The following is a 15,362-nucleotide window of genomic DNA, read 5'->3' on the forward strand; positions in this document are numbered from 1 at the left end:
TTTCTTGTAAATTTGTTTGAGTTCACTGTAGATTCTGGATATTAGCCCTTTGTCAGATGAGTAGGTTGCGAAAATTTTCTCCCATGTTGTAGGTTGCCTATTCACTCTGATGGTAGTTTCTTTTGCTGTGCAGAAGCTCTTTAGTTTAATTAGATCCCATTTGTCAATTTTGGCTTTTGTTGCCATTGCTTTTGGTGTTTTGGACATGAAGTCCTTGCCCACGCCTATGTCCTGAATGGTAATGCCTAGGTTTTCTTCTAGGGTTTTTATGGTTTTAGGTCTAACGTTTAAATCTTTAATCCATCTTGAATTGATTTTTGTATAAGGTGTAAGGAAGGGATCCAGTTTCAGCTTTCTACATATGGCTAGCCAGTTTTCCCAGCACCATTTATTAAATAGGGAATCCTTTCCCCATTGCTTGTTTTTCTCAGGTTTGTCAAAGATCAGATAGTTGTAGGTAAGCGGCGTTATTTCTGAGGGCTCTGTTCTGTTCCATTGATCTATATTTCTGTTTTGGTACCAGTACCATGCTGTTTTGGTTACTGTAGCCTTGTAGTATAGTTTGAAGTCAGGTAGTGTGATGCCTCCCGCTTTGTTCTTTTGGCTTAGGATTGACTTGGCGATGCGGGCTCTCTTTTGGTTCCATATGAACTTTAAAGTAGTTTTTTCCAATTCTGTGAAGAAAGTCATTGGTAGCTTGATGGGGATGGCGTTGAATCTGTAAATTACCTTGGGCAGTATGGCCATTTTCACGATATTGATTCTTCCTACCCATGAGCAAGGAATGTTCTTCCATTTGTTTGTATCCTCTTTTATTTCCTTGAGCAGTGGTTTGTAGTTCTCCTTGAAGAGGTGCTTCACATCCCTTGTAAGTTGGATTCCTAGGTATTTTATTCTCTTTGAAGCAATTGTGAATGGGAGTTCACTTATGATTTGGCTCTCTGTTTGTCTGTTGTTGGTGTATAAGAATGCTTGTGATTTTTGTACATTGATTTTGTATCCTGAGACTTTGCTGAAGTTGCTTATCAGCTTAAGGAGATTTTGGGCTGAGACAATGGGGTTTTCTAGATAAACAATCATGTCGTCTGCAAACAGGGACAATTTGACTTCCTCTTTTCCTAATTGAATACCCTTTATTTCTTTCTCCTGCCTGATTGCCCTGGCCAGAACTTCCAACACTATGTTGAATAGGAGCGGTGAGAGAGGGCATCCCTGTCTTGTGCCAGTTTTCAAAGGGAATGCTTCCAGTTTTTGCCCATTCAGTATGATATTGGCTGTGGGTTTGTCATAGATAGCTCTTATTATTTTGAAATATGTCCCATCAATACCTAATTTATTGAGAGTTTTTAGCATGAAGGGTTGTTGAATTTTGTCAAAGGCTTTTTCTGCATCTATTGAGATAATCATGTGGTTTTTGTCTTTGGCTCTGTTTATATGCTGGATTACATTTATTGATTTGCGTATGTTGAACCAGCCTTGCATCCCAGGGATGAAGCCCACTTGATCATGGTGGATAAGCTTTTTGATGTGCTGCTGGATTCTGTTTGCCAGTATTTTATTGAGGATTTTTGCATCAATGTTCATCAAGGATATTGGTCTAAAATTCTCTTTTTTGGTTGTGTCTCTGCCAGGCTTTGGTATCAGAATGATGCTGGCCTCATAAAATGAGTTAGGGAGGATTCCCTCTTTTTCTATTGATTGGAATAGTTTCAGAAGGAATGGTACCAGTTCCTCCTTGTACCTCTGGTAGAATTCGGCTGTGAATCCATCTGGTCCTGGACTCTTTTTGGTTGGTAAACTATTGATTATTGCCACAATTTCAGCTCCTGTTATTGGTCTATTCAGAGATTCAACTTCTTCCTGGTTTAGTCTTGGGAGAGTGTATGTGTCGAGGAATTTATCCATTTCTTCTAGATTTTCTAGTTTATTTGCGTAGAGGTGTTTGTAGTATTCTCTGATGGTAGTTTGTATTTCTGTGGGATCGGTGGTGATATCCCCTTTATCATTTTTTATTGCGTCTATTTGATTCTTCTCTCTTTTTTTCTTTATTAGTCTTGCTAGCGGTCTATCAATTTTGTTGATCCTTTCAAAAAACCAGCTCCTGGATTCATTAATTTTTTGAAGGGTTTTTTTGTGTCTCTATTTCCTTCAGTTCTGCTCTGATTTTAGTTATTTCTTGCCTTCTGCTAGCTTTTGAATGTGTTTGCTCTTGCTTTTCTAGTTCTTTTAATTGTGATGTTAGGGTGTCAATTTTGGATCTTTCCTGCTTTCTCTTGTGGGCATTTAGTGCTATAAATTTCCCTCTGCACACTGCTTTGAATGCGTCCCAGAGATTCTGGTATGTTGTGTCTTTGTTCTCGTTGGTTTCAAAGAACATCTTTATTTCTGCCTTCATTTCGTTATGTACCCAGCAGTCATTCAGGAGCAGGTTGTTCAGTTTCCATGTAGTTGAGCGGCTTTGAGTGAGATTCTTAATCCTGAGTTCTAGTTTGATTGCACTGTGGTCTGAGAGATAGTTTGTTATAATTTCTGTTCTTTTACATTTGCTGAGGAGAGCTTTACTTCCAACTATGTGGTCAATTTTGGAATACGTGTGGTGTGGTGCTGAAAAAAATGTATGTTCTGTTGATTTGGGGTGGAGAGTTCTGTAGATGTCTATTAAGTCCGCTTGGTGCAGAGCTGAGTTCAATTCCTGGGTATCCTTGTTGACTTTCTGTCTCGTTGATCTGTCTAATGTTGACAGTGGGGTGTTAAAGTCTCCCATTATTAATGTGTGGGAGTCTAAGTCTCTTTGTAGGTCACTCAGGACTTGCTTTATGAATCTGGGTGCTCCTGTATTGGGTGCATAAATATTTAGGATAGTTAGCTCCTCTTGTTGAATTGATCCCTTTACCATTATGTAATGGCCTTCTTTGTCTCTTTTGATCTTTGTTGGTTTAAAGTCTGTTTTATCAGAGACTAGGATTGCAACCCCTGCCTTTTTTTGTTTTCCATTTGCTTGGTAAATCTTCCTCCATCCTTTTATTTTGAGCCTATGTGTGTCTCTGCATGTGAGATGGGTTTCCTGAATACAGCACACTGATGGGTCTTGACTCTTTATCCAACTTGCCAGTCTGTGTCTTTTAATTGGAGAATTTAGTCCATTTACATTTAAAGTTAATATTGTTATGTGTGAATTTGATCCTGTCATTATGATGTTAGCTGGTGATTTTGCTCGTTAGTTGATGCAGTTTCTTCCTAGTCTTGATGGTCTTTACATTTTGGCATGATTTTGCAGCGGCTGGTACCGGTTGTTCCTTTCCATGTTTAGCGCTTCCTTCAGGAGCTCTTTTAGGGCAGGCCTGGTGGTGACAAAATCGGTCAGCATTTGCTTGTCTGTAAAGTATTTTATTTCTCCTTCACTTATGAAGCTTAGTTTGGCTGGATATGAAATTCTGGGTTGAAAATTCTTTTCTTTAAGAATGTTGAATATTGGCCCCCACTCTCTTCTGGCTTGTAGGGTTTCTGCCGAGAGAGCCGCTGTTAGTCTGATGGGCTTCCCTTTGAGGGTAACCTGACCTTTCTGTCTGGCTGCCCTTAACATTTTTTCCTTCATTTCAACTTTGGTGAATCTGACAATTATGTGTCTTGGAGTTGCTCTTCTCGAGGAGTATCTTTGTGGCGTTCTCTGTATTTCCTGAATCTGAACGTTGGCCTGCCTTGCTAGATTGGGGAAGTTCTCCTGGATAATATCCTGCAGAGTGTTTTCCAACTTGGTTTCATTCTCCGCATCACTTTCAGGTACACCAATCAGACGTAGATTTGGTCTTTTCACATAGTCCCATATTTCTTGGAGGCTTTGCTCATTTCTTTTTATTCTTTTTTCTCTAGACTTCCCTTCTCGCTTCGTTTCATTCATTTCATCTTCCATTGCTGATACCCTTTCTTCCAGTTGATCGCATCGGCTCCTGAGGCTTCTGCATTCTTCACGTAGTTCTCAAGCCTTGGTTTTCAGCTCCATCAGCTCCTTTAAGCACTTCTCTGTATTGGTTATTCTAGTTATACATTCTTCTAAATTTTTTTCAAAGTTTTCAACTTCTTTGCCTTTGGTTTGAATGTCCTCCCGTAGCTCAGAGTAATTTGATCGTCTGAAGCCTTCTTCTCTCAGCTCGTCAAAATCATTCTCCATCCAGCTTTGTTCCGTTGCTGGTGAGGAACTGCGTTCCTTTGGAGGAGGAGAGGCGCTCTGCATTTTAGAGTTTCCTGTTTTTCTGTTCTGTTTTTCCCCCATCTTTGTGGTTTTATCCACTTTTGGTCTTTGATGATGGTGATGTACAGATGGGTTTTCGGTGTGGATGTCCTTTCTGTTTGTTAGTTTTCCTTCTAACAGACAGGACCCTCAGCTGCAGGTCTGTTGGAATACCCTGCCGTGTGAGGTGTCAGTGTGCCCCTGCTGGGGGGTGCCTCCCAGTTAGGCTGCTCGGGGGTCAGGGGTCAGGGACCCACTTGAGGAGGCAGTCTGCCCGTTCTCAGATCTCCAGCTGCGTGCTGGGAGAACCACTGCTCTCTTCAAAGCTGTCAGACAGGGACATTTTCCCAAAGTTTTCATTAAACTTTTCTGAAACATATTTACCATGTAAAATGAGAATTTTCAGAAAGAACCACTTTCTGATAAAATACTTTTAAATTCGAGTTTTATATGATAATAACAAACATTTATTTGGGGCACGGCAAATATCAAATCTAATTCTTATAATAAACCTAATATTGTTTATGTCACTATTGATGTTTTATAGATGGGGAAAAAGTGATACACCAAAAGACTGAAGAAATCACTCACTCAGTGTTTCATAGCCAATAAGAGGTGGAAGAGGGATTTGAACCCAGGCAGTCCAGATATAGGGTTAACCAGTATATAGCCACAAAGCTACAGTTTCATCCAAGGATAGAGGCTATTCCTTGATTAGTCTTCTTTTCTTCCCCAGTTTCTCACAGTGTACTTAAAAAAAAAAAAGACCAGTACTTACCTAACTAATATTTTTATCTCTGGAAAAGAAATGGTGGCTTCTTCTCCTATTGACTTATTCTGTGACCTAACATCACTGCCTCAACTTGAGTTTCAGTTGAACCACAAAACCTAATGATCTCACATATCTAACTGTGTAACTCACATGATCCATCAGAGTACAGTAGCTGGAACCAATTCTGGTACCCAAAGAGTAGGTCACTTTGTCCAGTTCGTTTAAAAGCCTTCTAAGGGTGAGCAAGGCCTGAAGTACAACATTATCATCTTTGGAAAGGAAGGCATCCAGGATGGCTATTAATATACTGCTGACATTTTCTGTCTACATATAAAAGGAAAAAATGGTGGGATTTAGGAACTAGCAGGAGACTTGAGCTGACATTTATATGGATACCTTGAGTCTGGGCGGCACATCATGGTGTGCGGAAGCCGACTCATGAAAATCTCTTGTCAAATTTTCAAAAATGTTGACTTTTTGCTAAGAAAATTATTATTGAAAATTAAATTATATAAATTTAACATTAAATAGAAACTGATAATACTAAAAAATTATCACTCCCTAATTCTTTCGCTACATTTTACCATTATCTATGCTCTTGAGGTTATTCATGGGCATTTTGTCTGATTGGCAGGAATATTAAATAATGATGGGCTATTGTGCATCTTTTCCCAGTTCCATGGTTAGTGATGTCCCTTTGAAAGCTTGAAATTAGCCATGATAAGGATCTTTACACCAGGGAATTGGCCTTATTTTCAGACACCTGGCTGTCAAACATTTACTAACACACTACTAGCAGAATGACCTCTAAATTAGATGATAGTGACCCATTTGGACATGAGAGCTACTGAGACACTCAGGCAGGTCATGGGAGTCAATGTAGATCAGAACCAAACAGAATAGAAGGCAAGGAAAAACACGAAAAGGAGACAGCAGAGAGAAAGAAAGGCAAGGAGAAAAAGACTAAAGGAAATGAATGAATATTATTTTGCCAAAATAATAGCTTTAAGGAGAAAAAAATAGAGCTAAGGACTATGTCAATGCCAGAGGCCATTTGTGTCTTTACCAACAGTATATGAAATCTCAACCCAGATCACTTTCCACTACTTTTCTTTCACTCTCCTAGGAAGTCTTGACAGAATTTTCCTTTCAGTTTTTGATAACATTGGGAAGAGCTCTGGGTAAAGCAATAAATAATTTGCTGCTTACTAAGATAATGTACACTGCTGGTAAATCCATCAACTTGTATTATTTATTTAAAGTAAACAGACCATGGCTTATGTCATTCTAAATGCACAACGGGTGTCCACTGATAGGCTTCAGTTCTCAGAGACTATGCTCAATAGATAAACAAGGATTTATTATTGGATGTATTATGAAAGTAATGATTTATAGAACATTTGCACTGTCAGCATTTTGCAAGATACTTTGGAGTGTAGAATTACAGAAAATGGAACGTGCTTAAATTCAGTCGACCTGGAAGGTAACAAGTATTCATGTGAGTCAATGGGAAACAGTATAAGATTGTTGTTCTCAACTTTAACTTGAATAACAGTCACCTGGAGGACCTTTAAAACACAGATTGGTGGGCCCACCCCAGAATTTCTGATTCCATAGGACTGGGGTGGGGCCTCACAATTTGCATTTCTAGCAAGTCTCCAGGTGATGCTGATACTGCTGTCAAAGCAAAGAACTATGCTTTGACACTGGTATAAAATATGAGTGCACATAACTGATATGGCTCTGAGAGGGATGAAGCTGCGAGAGATAAGAATTTTCAGTGCAGTTTGACTTGGGCTGATCATTGAAAAAGGAGAAAAACGTAAATATGTATAGGTAAAGTAGGAACATTATGAGTAGAAGAAAAAGCTTGAGCAAGTGCTCTGAGATAGGAATTAGTGTGTACACATGAGTGTATGTTGGAGGGGAAATTATGTATATATGGTTTAGACTGTAAGACAAGTCTAGGGCAATGAGGATAAATACATTCTGAGTGCAATGAATGATTTTCTGTAAAAAAAAAAAAAAGTAAGGCGATAAAGCCACTAAGTGGACTTAACACATCCTTTCTATTCAACTCAGTTTCCTTGTTAATAAAACAGCAGGCTTTGATATGTTTTAGTTATATAGAGACTGAAAAATATCACCGCTTTGTCAGTGAAGATGTTAAGTGACATCAAAATCTCAGATTATGATTTTGATGATGCTTGCAGACGCAAATCACATACACATACCTTATTGATAATTGGTAACATGTGGACAATTCTATGAAGGATCAGTCTGCTAACTACAGGATTGGAATCTTTGATCCAGTTTATGAAGAGGACCAAAAATTCTTCTGGTAAAGGGTCCTTGAAGTAGTTATTCAGAAGCTGAAAGAAAATAGTTAATAACTTTATAAGCAAAGTAGAGGCCACTGCATGATTTCTGTCATAAAAATCAAGATATTCTAGGTAAAACTAGAATGCAAATCTCACTAAAACATCAAATATATATATTTCAGTGCTCACAGCAGTGGGGAGAGACAACAATCAGGATAGAAGAATAGATGCTTTGTTTCGTTTTTGTCTGTGTGTGTGTGTGTGTGTGTGTGTGTGTGTGTGTGTATTTTACATTTTCCTCCATTGTTGGAAACTGAGTGACCCGATTGAAATTTCCCCATCATAGTGATTGTAGTCAGGTTGTGAGTTTCTTCACAGTGTATGTCTACATATGCTAAGAGGTGATACCCACTACAGGCCAGGCACTGCACTAGTAAATAGAGATACAATGGTGAGCGAAACGGTAGCAACCCACGACCCTGTGGAGCTTCCAGGCAAGCTAGAGAGACTGATACTATACTATGTACTATTCTAATGAGACAGAGTTTCTAATTTTAGTCAGTACTAGAAAAGAAAGCTACCAGATGTCACAACACATCTGCATCTACAGCAGCAGTCCCCAAACTTTTTGGCACCAGGGACCAGTTTTTGGAAGACATTTTTTTTCCAAGAATGGCTGGGGAGGGAGGGTGTAAAACTCTTCTACCTCAGATCATCAGGCATTAGTTTAGATTCTCATAAAGAGCCTACAACCTAGATCCCTTGCAGGCACAGTTCACAATAAGGTTTGTGCTACTATGAAAATCTAATGCCGCCACTGATCTGACAGGAGGCAGAGCTCAGGTGGTAATGCTCGCATGCTGCTCACTTCCCGCTGTGCAACCCTGTTCCAAACAGGCTATAGACCGGTACCAGTGTGTGGCCCAGGGAGTTGGGGACCCCTGATCTATGGGACTATTGAATTTACATTGTGTAATGTAGATTCAATTTAGAATGAAGAGTGATATTTAGATTTAGGTTTGTGAGTTGGCATTAGCTAGAAGAAGTGTTTAGAGAGGAGACCTTCAAGGATGGTGAACCATGTGCAAAGGCCCTGAGGAATATGAAGCAGGGTGTGTTTGAGCACCTGAAAGATGAGTGAGAGGAAGGGAGAGGGAACAGAAGACTGGACAGCAGGGAGGCTTGAGGGCAAGTATGGAAGGTGGGACAGAACCTGCAGGCCAGTTTGAGGAAGTTTAGTTTTTAAGAGCTAATACCCAGAGTGAAGACATGAGTATCATGAGCCTTCATACATTTAATAACTGACAGTCAAATATGCTGATTAAAATCTCTCAAAAACACAATGATAGTTTTGGCCGGGTGCGGTGGCTCATGCCTGTAATCCCAGCACTTTGGGAGGCCAAGGCGGGCGGATCATGATATCAGAAGATCGAGACCATCCTGGATAACATGGTGAAACCCCGTCTCTACTAAAAAATACAAAAAATTAGCCAGGCTTGGTGGCGGGCACCTGTAGTCCCAGCTACTTGGGAGGCTGAGGCAGGAGAATGGAGTGAACCCGGGAGGCGGAGCTTGCGGTGAGCCGAGATCGAGCCACTGCACTCTAGCCTGGGTGACGGAGCAAGACTCCATCTCAAAAAAAAAAAAAAAAAAAATGACAGTTTTATAAAATCATGTTTTCCTTGGAAGAATTTAAAATATCCTTAGATCAGGTACACAGAAAGTTAGGGAGTGACAGAGCAAGAGAGCGAGAGTGAGAGAGACTGAATGAGAGAGGAGGACAGATCACATCTTCTTTTCAAGCTTTCAGAGAACCTTCACAAAAATTAGATACCATGTCAAAAAGTATTAATAACTTCTCTAAAGCAAAACAATTAAAAAGCACTTCAAAAATTTGTGATATAATAAAAGAAGAAACCAAAAAGAAAGTTTAAATAAAAAAACAAGACAGTCTATAAAGTACTTGCAAATTTAAGAGAAATTTCCCCTAATTTGTGGATCAAAATCTTAAACCACAGAGGAACTCAAACACTCAATAGGATGACAACAAAATAAAAAACAATAAAAATTATATATAACATAGATATTTACACTATAGTTGGAAGTAAATGCATAATTTGACTTTAAATATTTTACTTAAAAAGAAATGCTAACATTATTTATATCCTGAAATTAAGAGAAACAATATCACAAAATATAAAACAGTGCTAAAGAAAGTTGGTGTAAGAAAATAATAAAGGCAGAAATCATTGTATTAGGAAACAAAAAAACAATAGAATTAATAAGCCTATTGCCTTTTGCACAGGAAAAAAATCCTATTAAGATAAACAGATTTTTGATCAATATAATACAAAAAAGAACAAGTAAAATGAGCAGTGAGAAAAAAAGTGTGGATTAGATCAAAAATTTAAAAAGAATATCTGTGTTAGTAGTTCTTAGGCAAGGATGAATGCAGGATCTTCTGCGGGCAGCTTTTATACATTACACATGTCTGGGCGTCATCCTAGTAGGTTTTCCAATGGCAGACCCTGGCTTATGTACTTAAAAAGTATTTCTTGGTGATTTTAGTAGCCCATCTAGTAGAGACCCAGTGATTATGGCAGTCATTTGAAATTCTGAGTGAAATAAATTATTTTCTGGAAAAATATAAATCTTCCAACGTAAGTCAAGGAAAACTAGATCATTGAAATAGATGAAAAATAATGGGAGACTGGTAATAATCAGTGCATTATTTCCAAACAGGATCAAAGGTAATTCTTTTTGAGTGATAACCACACATAAAAATGTAAAGTCATATTTTCCCTTTGGGATTCCAGTAAGTAATCTGTAGGGTGGTAATTTGGTGCTATGTGAATATTCCATTCTCTAACAACTTTTCACTTAATTGTTTTAACATCTATTGATGATTTTTCTGGATTTAGTTATCACATTAGGGCTTGCAGAAATTGTGATTTGCCACTTCTAGCATTCTTTCTACATTTAGTGGATGGCATCTGTCTCGCTGTCTGTCTCTATTCCTGTCTCTGTCTCTGTTCTCATTCTCTCATTTTGAGAACCACTAAGGACTCATGAAGTAAAAAAAATTCAATGTTACTAAAAGTCCTAGAAGAGAACCTAGGCAACACCATTCAGGACATAGGCATGGGCAAAACTTCATGTCTAAAACACCAAAAGCAATGGTAACAAAAGCCACAATTGACAAATGGGATCTAATTAAACTAAAGAGCTTCTGCACAGCAAAATAAACTATCATCAGAGTGAACAGGCAACCTACAGAATGGGAGAAAATTTTTGCAATCTACCCATCTGACAAAGGGCTAACATCCAGAATCTACAAAGAACTTGAACAAATTTACAAAAAAAACCAAAACAAAAAAACAACCCCATGAAAAAGTGGGCAATGAATATGAACAGAAACTTCTCAAAAGAAGACATTTATGCAGCCAACAGACATATGAAAAAATGTTCATCATCACTGGTCATTAGAGAAATGCAAATCAAAACCACAGTGAGATACCATCTCACACCAGTTAGAATGGCGATCATTAAAAAGTCAGGAAACAACAGATGCTGGAGAGGATGTAGAGAAATAGGAACCCTTTTACACTGTTGGTGGGAGTATAAATTAGTTCAACCATTGTGGAAGACTGTGGTGATTCCCCAAGGATCTAGAACTAGAATTACCATTTGACCCAGCAATCCCATTACTAGGTATATACCCAAAGGATTATAAGTCATTCTACTCTAAAGACACATGCACACGTATGTTTATTCTAGCACTATTCACAATAGCAAAGGCTTGGAACCAACCCAAATGTCCATCAACAATAGACTGGATAAAGAAAATGTGGCACATATACACCATGGAATACCATAAAAAGGGATGAGTTCATGTCCTTTGCAGGGACATGGATGAAGCTGGAAACCATCATTTTCAGCAAACTATCACAAGAACAGAAAAACAAACACCACATGTTCTCATAAGTGGGAGTTGAACAATGAGAACACATGGACATAAGGAGGGGAACATCACACACTGGGGCCTTTCAGGGAGTTGGGGGCTAGGGGAAGGAAAACATTAGGAGAAATACCTAATGTAGGTGATGGGTTGATGGGTGCAGCAAACCACCATGTCATGTGTATACCTATGTAACAAAACTGCACATTCTGCACATGTACCCCAGAGCTTAAAGTATAATAATTAAAAAAGGAAAAAAAATGTTACAATTATTTAGTTACTATTCATTTTGATACTCAAAGTTGGCTAGTAGAAGCCACTACTTCTTGTGTCCTTTTGACATGGCCCCATGGGCCTTTAGCCCTTCTTTGGGTTGTGGAAAAATTAGATGTCCCTGACTCATCTATTTTTCTTGCCCTCTGAAACCAGCCATTTTATCAAGGAGACATGGTTCCTTTTGGTAAGTAATAGCACTTAGAAACCATTAGAAATGGATGCTAAAGTACTCCTAGCTGTCAGAATATCATGTCTTCTTGGCTTTTACTCAGAACTTGGAAATAGTTATTCTTTAAATCGTGAGTTTATACTTATAATGTTGATATTTTTAATTCAAAGCTAACATAAGAGTTTATATTAACTTTTTGCAGCTTCATGTTTTTATTGCCTTCCTTTTACTTGGAAAACCCTGGCATCTAATAGGATTAATATATTTACTTATTTGCTTTCTGATAAATAATACATACCTTAGTCTTAAAATGATAATATCAATATACAATACCAATAAACCTTCTGAGTAAAAGTGAATATTTCTTTATAGACATTTTCATTCTTAGAATATATCTAAGTCAAAGCACTATGTTCATAAGCTGCATGGAGTAATTATATTATCTGTGTGGTTATTAATTTGCTATACAAATAAATTCATTTGCATCAGTTTAAATTTGGCTTTTTTCTTCTTCTTGATTTAATTTTATTCTTTCAACAATAACTTTATGCGTCGAAACTACACAAGAGGGGTACTTTGAGAGTCTCATTTCCATCCCTATCCATTCTACCCTATTACTCCCATGTCCTTTAAAGTAACCAGTTTCTTTAGTGTCTAGTTTATCTTTTTGTTTTCTCTCCAAAAGATAAGTATATATTTAAAAATCCTTATATTTTATAATATATAATAAAACTATATAGAATTATATATAATACATAAAACATGTATTTAGTGTGTGCATATGTATATGTTTCCCAAAGAATAAGTCTACATTTTATATACTTCTATAGTATATAATACATGTCTTTTTCTCTCTTATGCAAAAGGTAGCATCTGTGCTGCTCTGCAGCTTGTTTTATTTTCACTTAACAACATCTCCTGGAAGTTACTCTGCATCAGTACAAAGAGATCTTTCTCATTCTTTTTTTAAAAGAGATACGGTCTTGCTATGTTGCCCAAGCTGGAATGCACTGATTATTCACAAGCACAATCACAGCTCACGACAGCCTCAAACTCCTGGCCTCAAGTGATCCTTCTGTCTCAGCATCCTGAGTAGCTGTGACTACAGGTGTGTGGCTTCTCATTCATTTTTATGGCAACATAGTATTAAAATCTGTGTGGATCACAGCAGATGATTTTAACTACAGCCTTCTTCCAAAATTTTAAGAAATAGATGATTTCCAAGAATCATAAGTAATTCCATTGTACAGAAAAGTATTTAAAATTACTGAATTGATTTTTACAATTGAATGTAAATCTCATACAAAAATATGAGAGGCAACACATAATAAATAACTGCAGAACAAAATCACCTCTGAACAAGATATAAAAATTCTTAATAAAATTCTAATAAGTCAAGTTCCAATCATATCTAGTTTGTAGAATATTACAATGATAGTTTTAATGTTAGGCTATCTGTGACCATTATATATTATTAATAAGTTACATAAAAAATTATGTTGTTCACTGTCAAAATACAGTCAATAAAATTCAACATTTCAAATACAACTATGAATAGAACAATGGCTAATAACAGTGTATTTCCAATAAAAGTTAACTGTCTTAATAGTGAAATAGAAGCATTTCTATGAAAATCCATAATAAAACAAGAATGGAATACTATTCACCATGATTATCCCCCAGAGAAGCAATAATTTTGCAGTCATCCCCAAACAAAAGTACCTTGCTGGGAACTTTTTGGGATTTATGTAGAAGGTTGCAAAAACATGGTGGATTCTAAAATTAAGGAGAGCTATTTTGAGAGTGCAGATCAATGCTTGGATGGTAGGCTTGCTGACTGTGGTCCTGGTTCTAAACCCAGAAATGACCCGGTCTCTCTGCAGACTTGGCTACAGCTACATTTGGTGTTGGTTCTGCCACCAAAACCATCCACCAAGGAAACCAGGGTAACAGGCCTGCTGACCTTGGTTATGTCTTTGTGCCCTGAAACAGCCCTGTAACTCATCTCTATCTCTTCTCAGCAGTGGCCTGAGAGCCTTCCTGCCTGCCGAGGAAGCTGCCAAAAGAAGCCTATATGTGATTTTGCAGGCTGGACTGCTAACTTTGGTCCCACAGCAGATCCTGGAAAGGTCCTGTACCTTGACTCCAGCCCCTTTTAGCTGCAGTTTGGGAGCAGTTCTTCCTGTCTAGTGACCAGCTTACGAACGTGCCTATCCTGCAGATCATGGTCTTGGCTGTAGACACTGAAGCAGCCTTGTGACTGGGTTCTATCCTTGCTAGTCATTGTCTGGAGCCAGTCCTGCCCTGGGACCCACCTACTTACACAGTAGGAGCCATCTCACAGACCCAAAAGGAGCTACACCCATCTGTGTACTTGATAATAGGTCTGTTGTTTCTGGACTCTGTAGTGGACCCTCATTCCAGAGACAACACTACTGACCAAGGTCCTGGAGCTAGGCCAGTTCACCCAGGAACCAGAGAAGAGACACACCTTCTTGAGTCCGTGGTAACAGACCAGCCAACCACAAGTCCCAGGAGCACCCAGGTGCCCTAGCTCCAACTCCACCTAACCTACAATTCTGGAGGCATTAGCCCAGGTGTGAAAAGGAAAAGGTGTTTACCTGCCAAAGCCAGTCTGTAAAAGTGGGAAGAGGTGTTTGCATTTTCAAATGCACAGAAACCAATGCAAAGCTATATAGATTATGAAGAATGAGGCACATATGACATTACCAAAGAAGACTTATAAAGCTCCAGTAGTTGACCACAAAAAATGGAGATCTACAAACTGCCTGACAAAGAGGTCAAAATAATCATCTTAAAGAAGCTCAATGAGATACAAGAAAACACTGATAGACAACTAAATAAAATTAGAAAGGCAATGCATGAACAGAAAGAGACACTTAATTAAAAAAAAAAAATAACAAAACAGAAATCCTGGAGCTGAAGACTATAATAACAGGCTGAATAATTCAATTGAGACTTTTGAGAGCAGACTTGATCACACACAAGAAAGAATTAGCAAACTTGAAGACAAGTCATTTGAAATTAGCCAAAAAAAAAAAAAAAGAAAAAGATAAAAAAGAATGAAAGAGAGTAAAGACAGGGATGTAAGGGACACTATTAAATATATGAATCTAGATGTCTATAACCCTCACAAGATTCAGACAGTTTTGAGCCAGAATTTCTTTAAATGTTCTCTCTCCTATAGGAGTTCCAGAAGTTGGGGGAGGAGAGAGAGGGCAGAAAGAGGTGTGGGGGAGGGAGGAAGGAGCAGAGAGAAAGATAGAGAGAGAACATCTAGATTCATAAAGCTCAAGACTCTAAGATCAACTCAAAGAAGAATTATCTGAGACACATTATAATCTAATTATTAAAAGTAAAAAAAAGAGATAAGCTTGAAAGCAGAAAAGACAAAGAGACTTCTCACATACAAAGAAACTAGCATAAGGCTATCAGCAGATATCTCAACAGAAACCTCACAACTGAAGGAGCGGGATATATTCAAAGTGCTGAAAGAAAAAAAAACCTGACAACTAAGAATACTATACCTGACAAAGCTGTCCTTCAGAATTAAGTAGAGATAAAGACATCCCCAAACAAACAAAAGCTGAGGGAGTTTACAACCATGAGACCTAACT

At 38.0% G+C, this 15,362-nt stretch overlaps 1 protein-coding gene across 3 annotated transcripts in view; it reads right to left on the reverse strand.

Moving 5' to 3' along the window:
• The window catches only part of MROH9 (maestro heat like repeat family member 9), a 132,437-nt gene that overhangs the window by 46,806 nt on the left and 70,269 nt on the right, over positions 1 to 15,362 (reverse strand). For 2 of the 3 annotated variants that reach the window (XM_016932332.4, XM_054655764.2), the window contains 2 exons: positions 7,235 to 7,372; positions 5,151 to 5,324 (listed from right to left, as the gene is read on the reverse strand). In XM_016932332.4, coding sequence (XP_016787821.3) covers positions 5,151 to 5,324; positions 7,235 to 7,372 — 312 coding nt within the window. The remainder of the gene's footprint in view (positions 1 to 5,150; positions 5,325 to 7,234; positions 7,373 to 15,362) is intronic. The other variant, XM_054655771.2, reaches the window with a different exon arrangement.

Source organism: Pan troglodytes, chromosome 1 (assembly GCF_028858775.2).
Source record: "Pan troglodytes isolate AG18354 chromosome 1, NHGRI_mPanTro3-v2.0_pri, whole genome shotgun sequence".
Classification (NCBI taxonomy): domain Eukaryota; kingdom Metazoa; phylum Chordata; class Mammalia; order Primates; family Hominidae; genus Pan; species Pan troglodytes.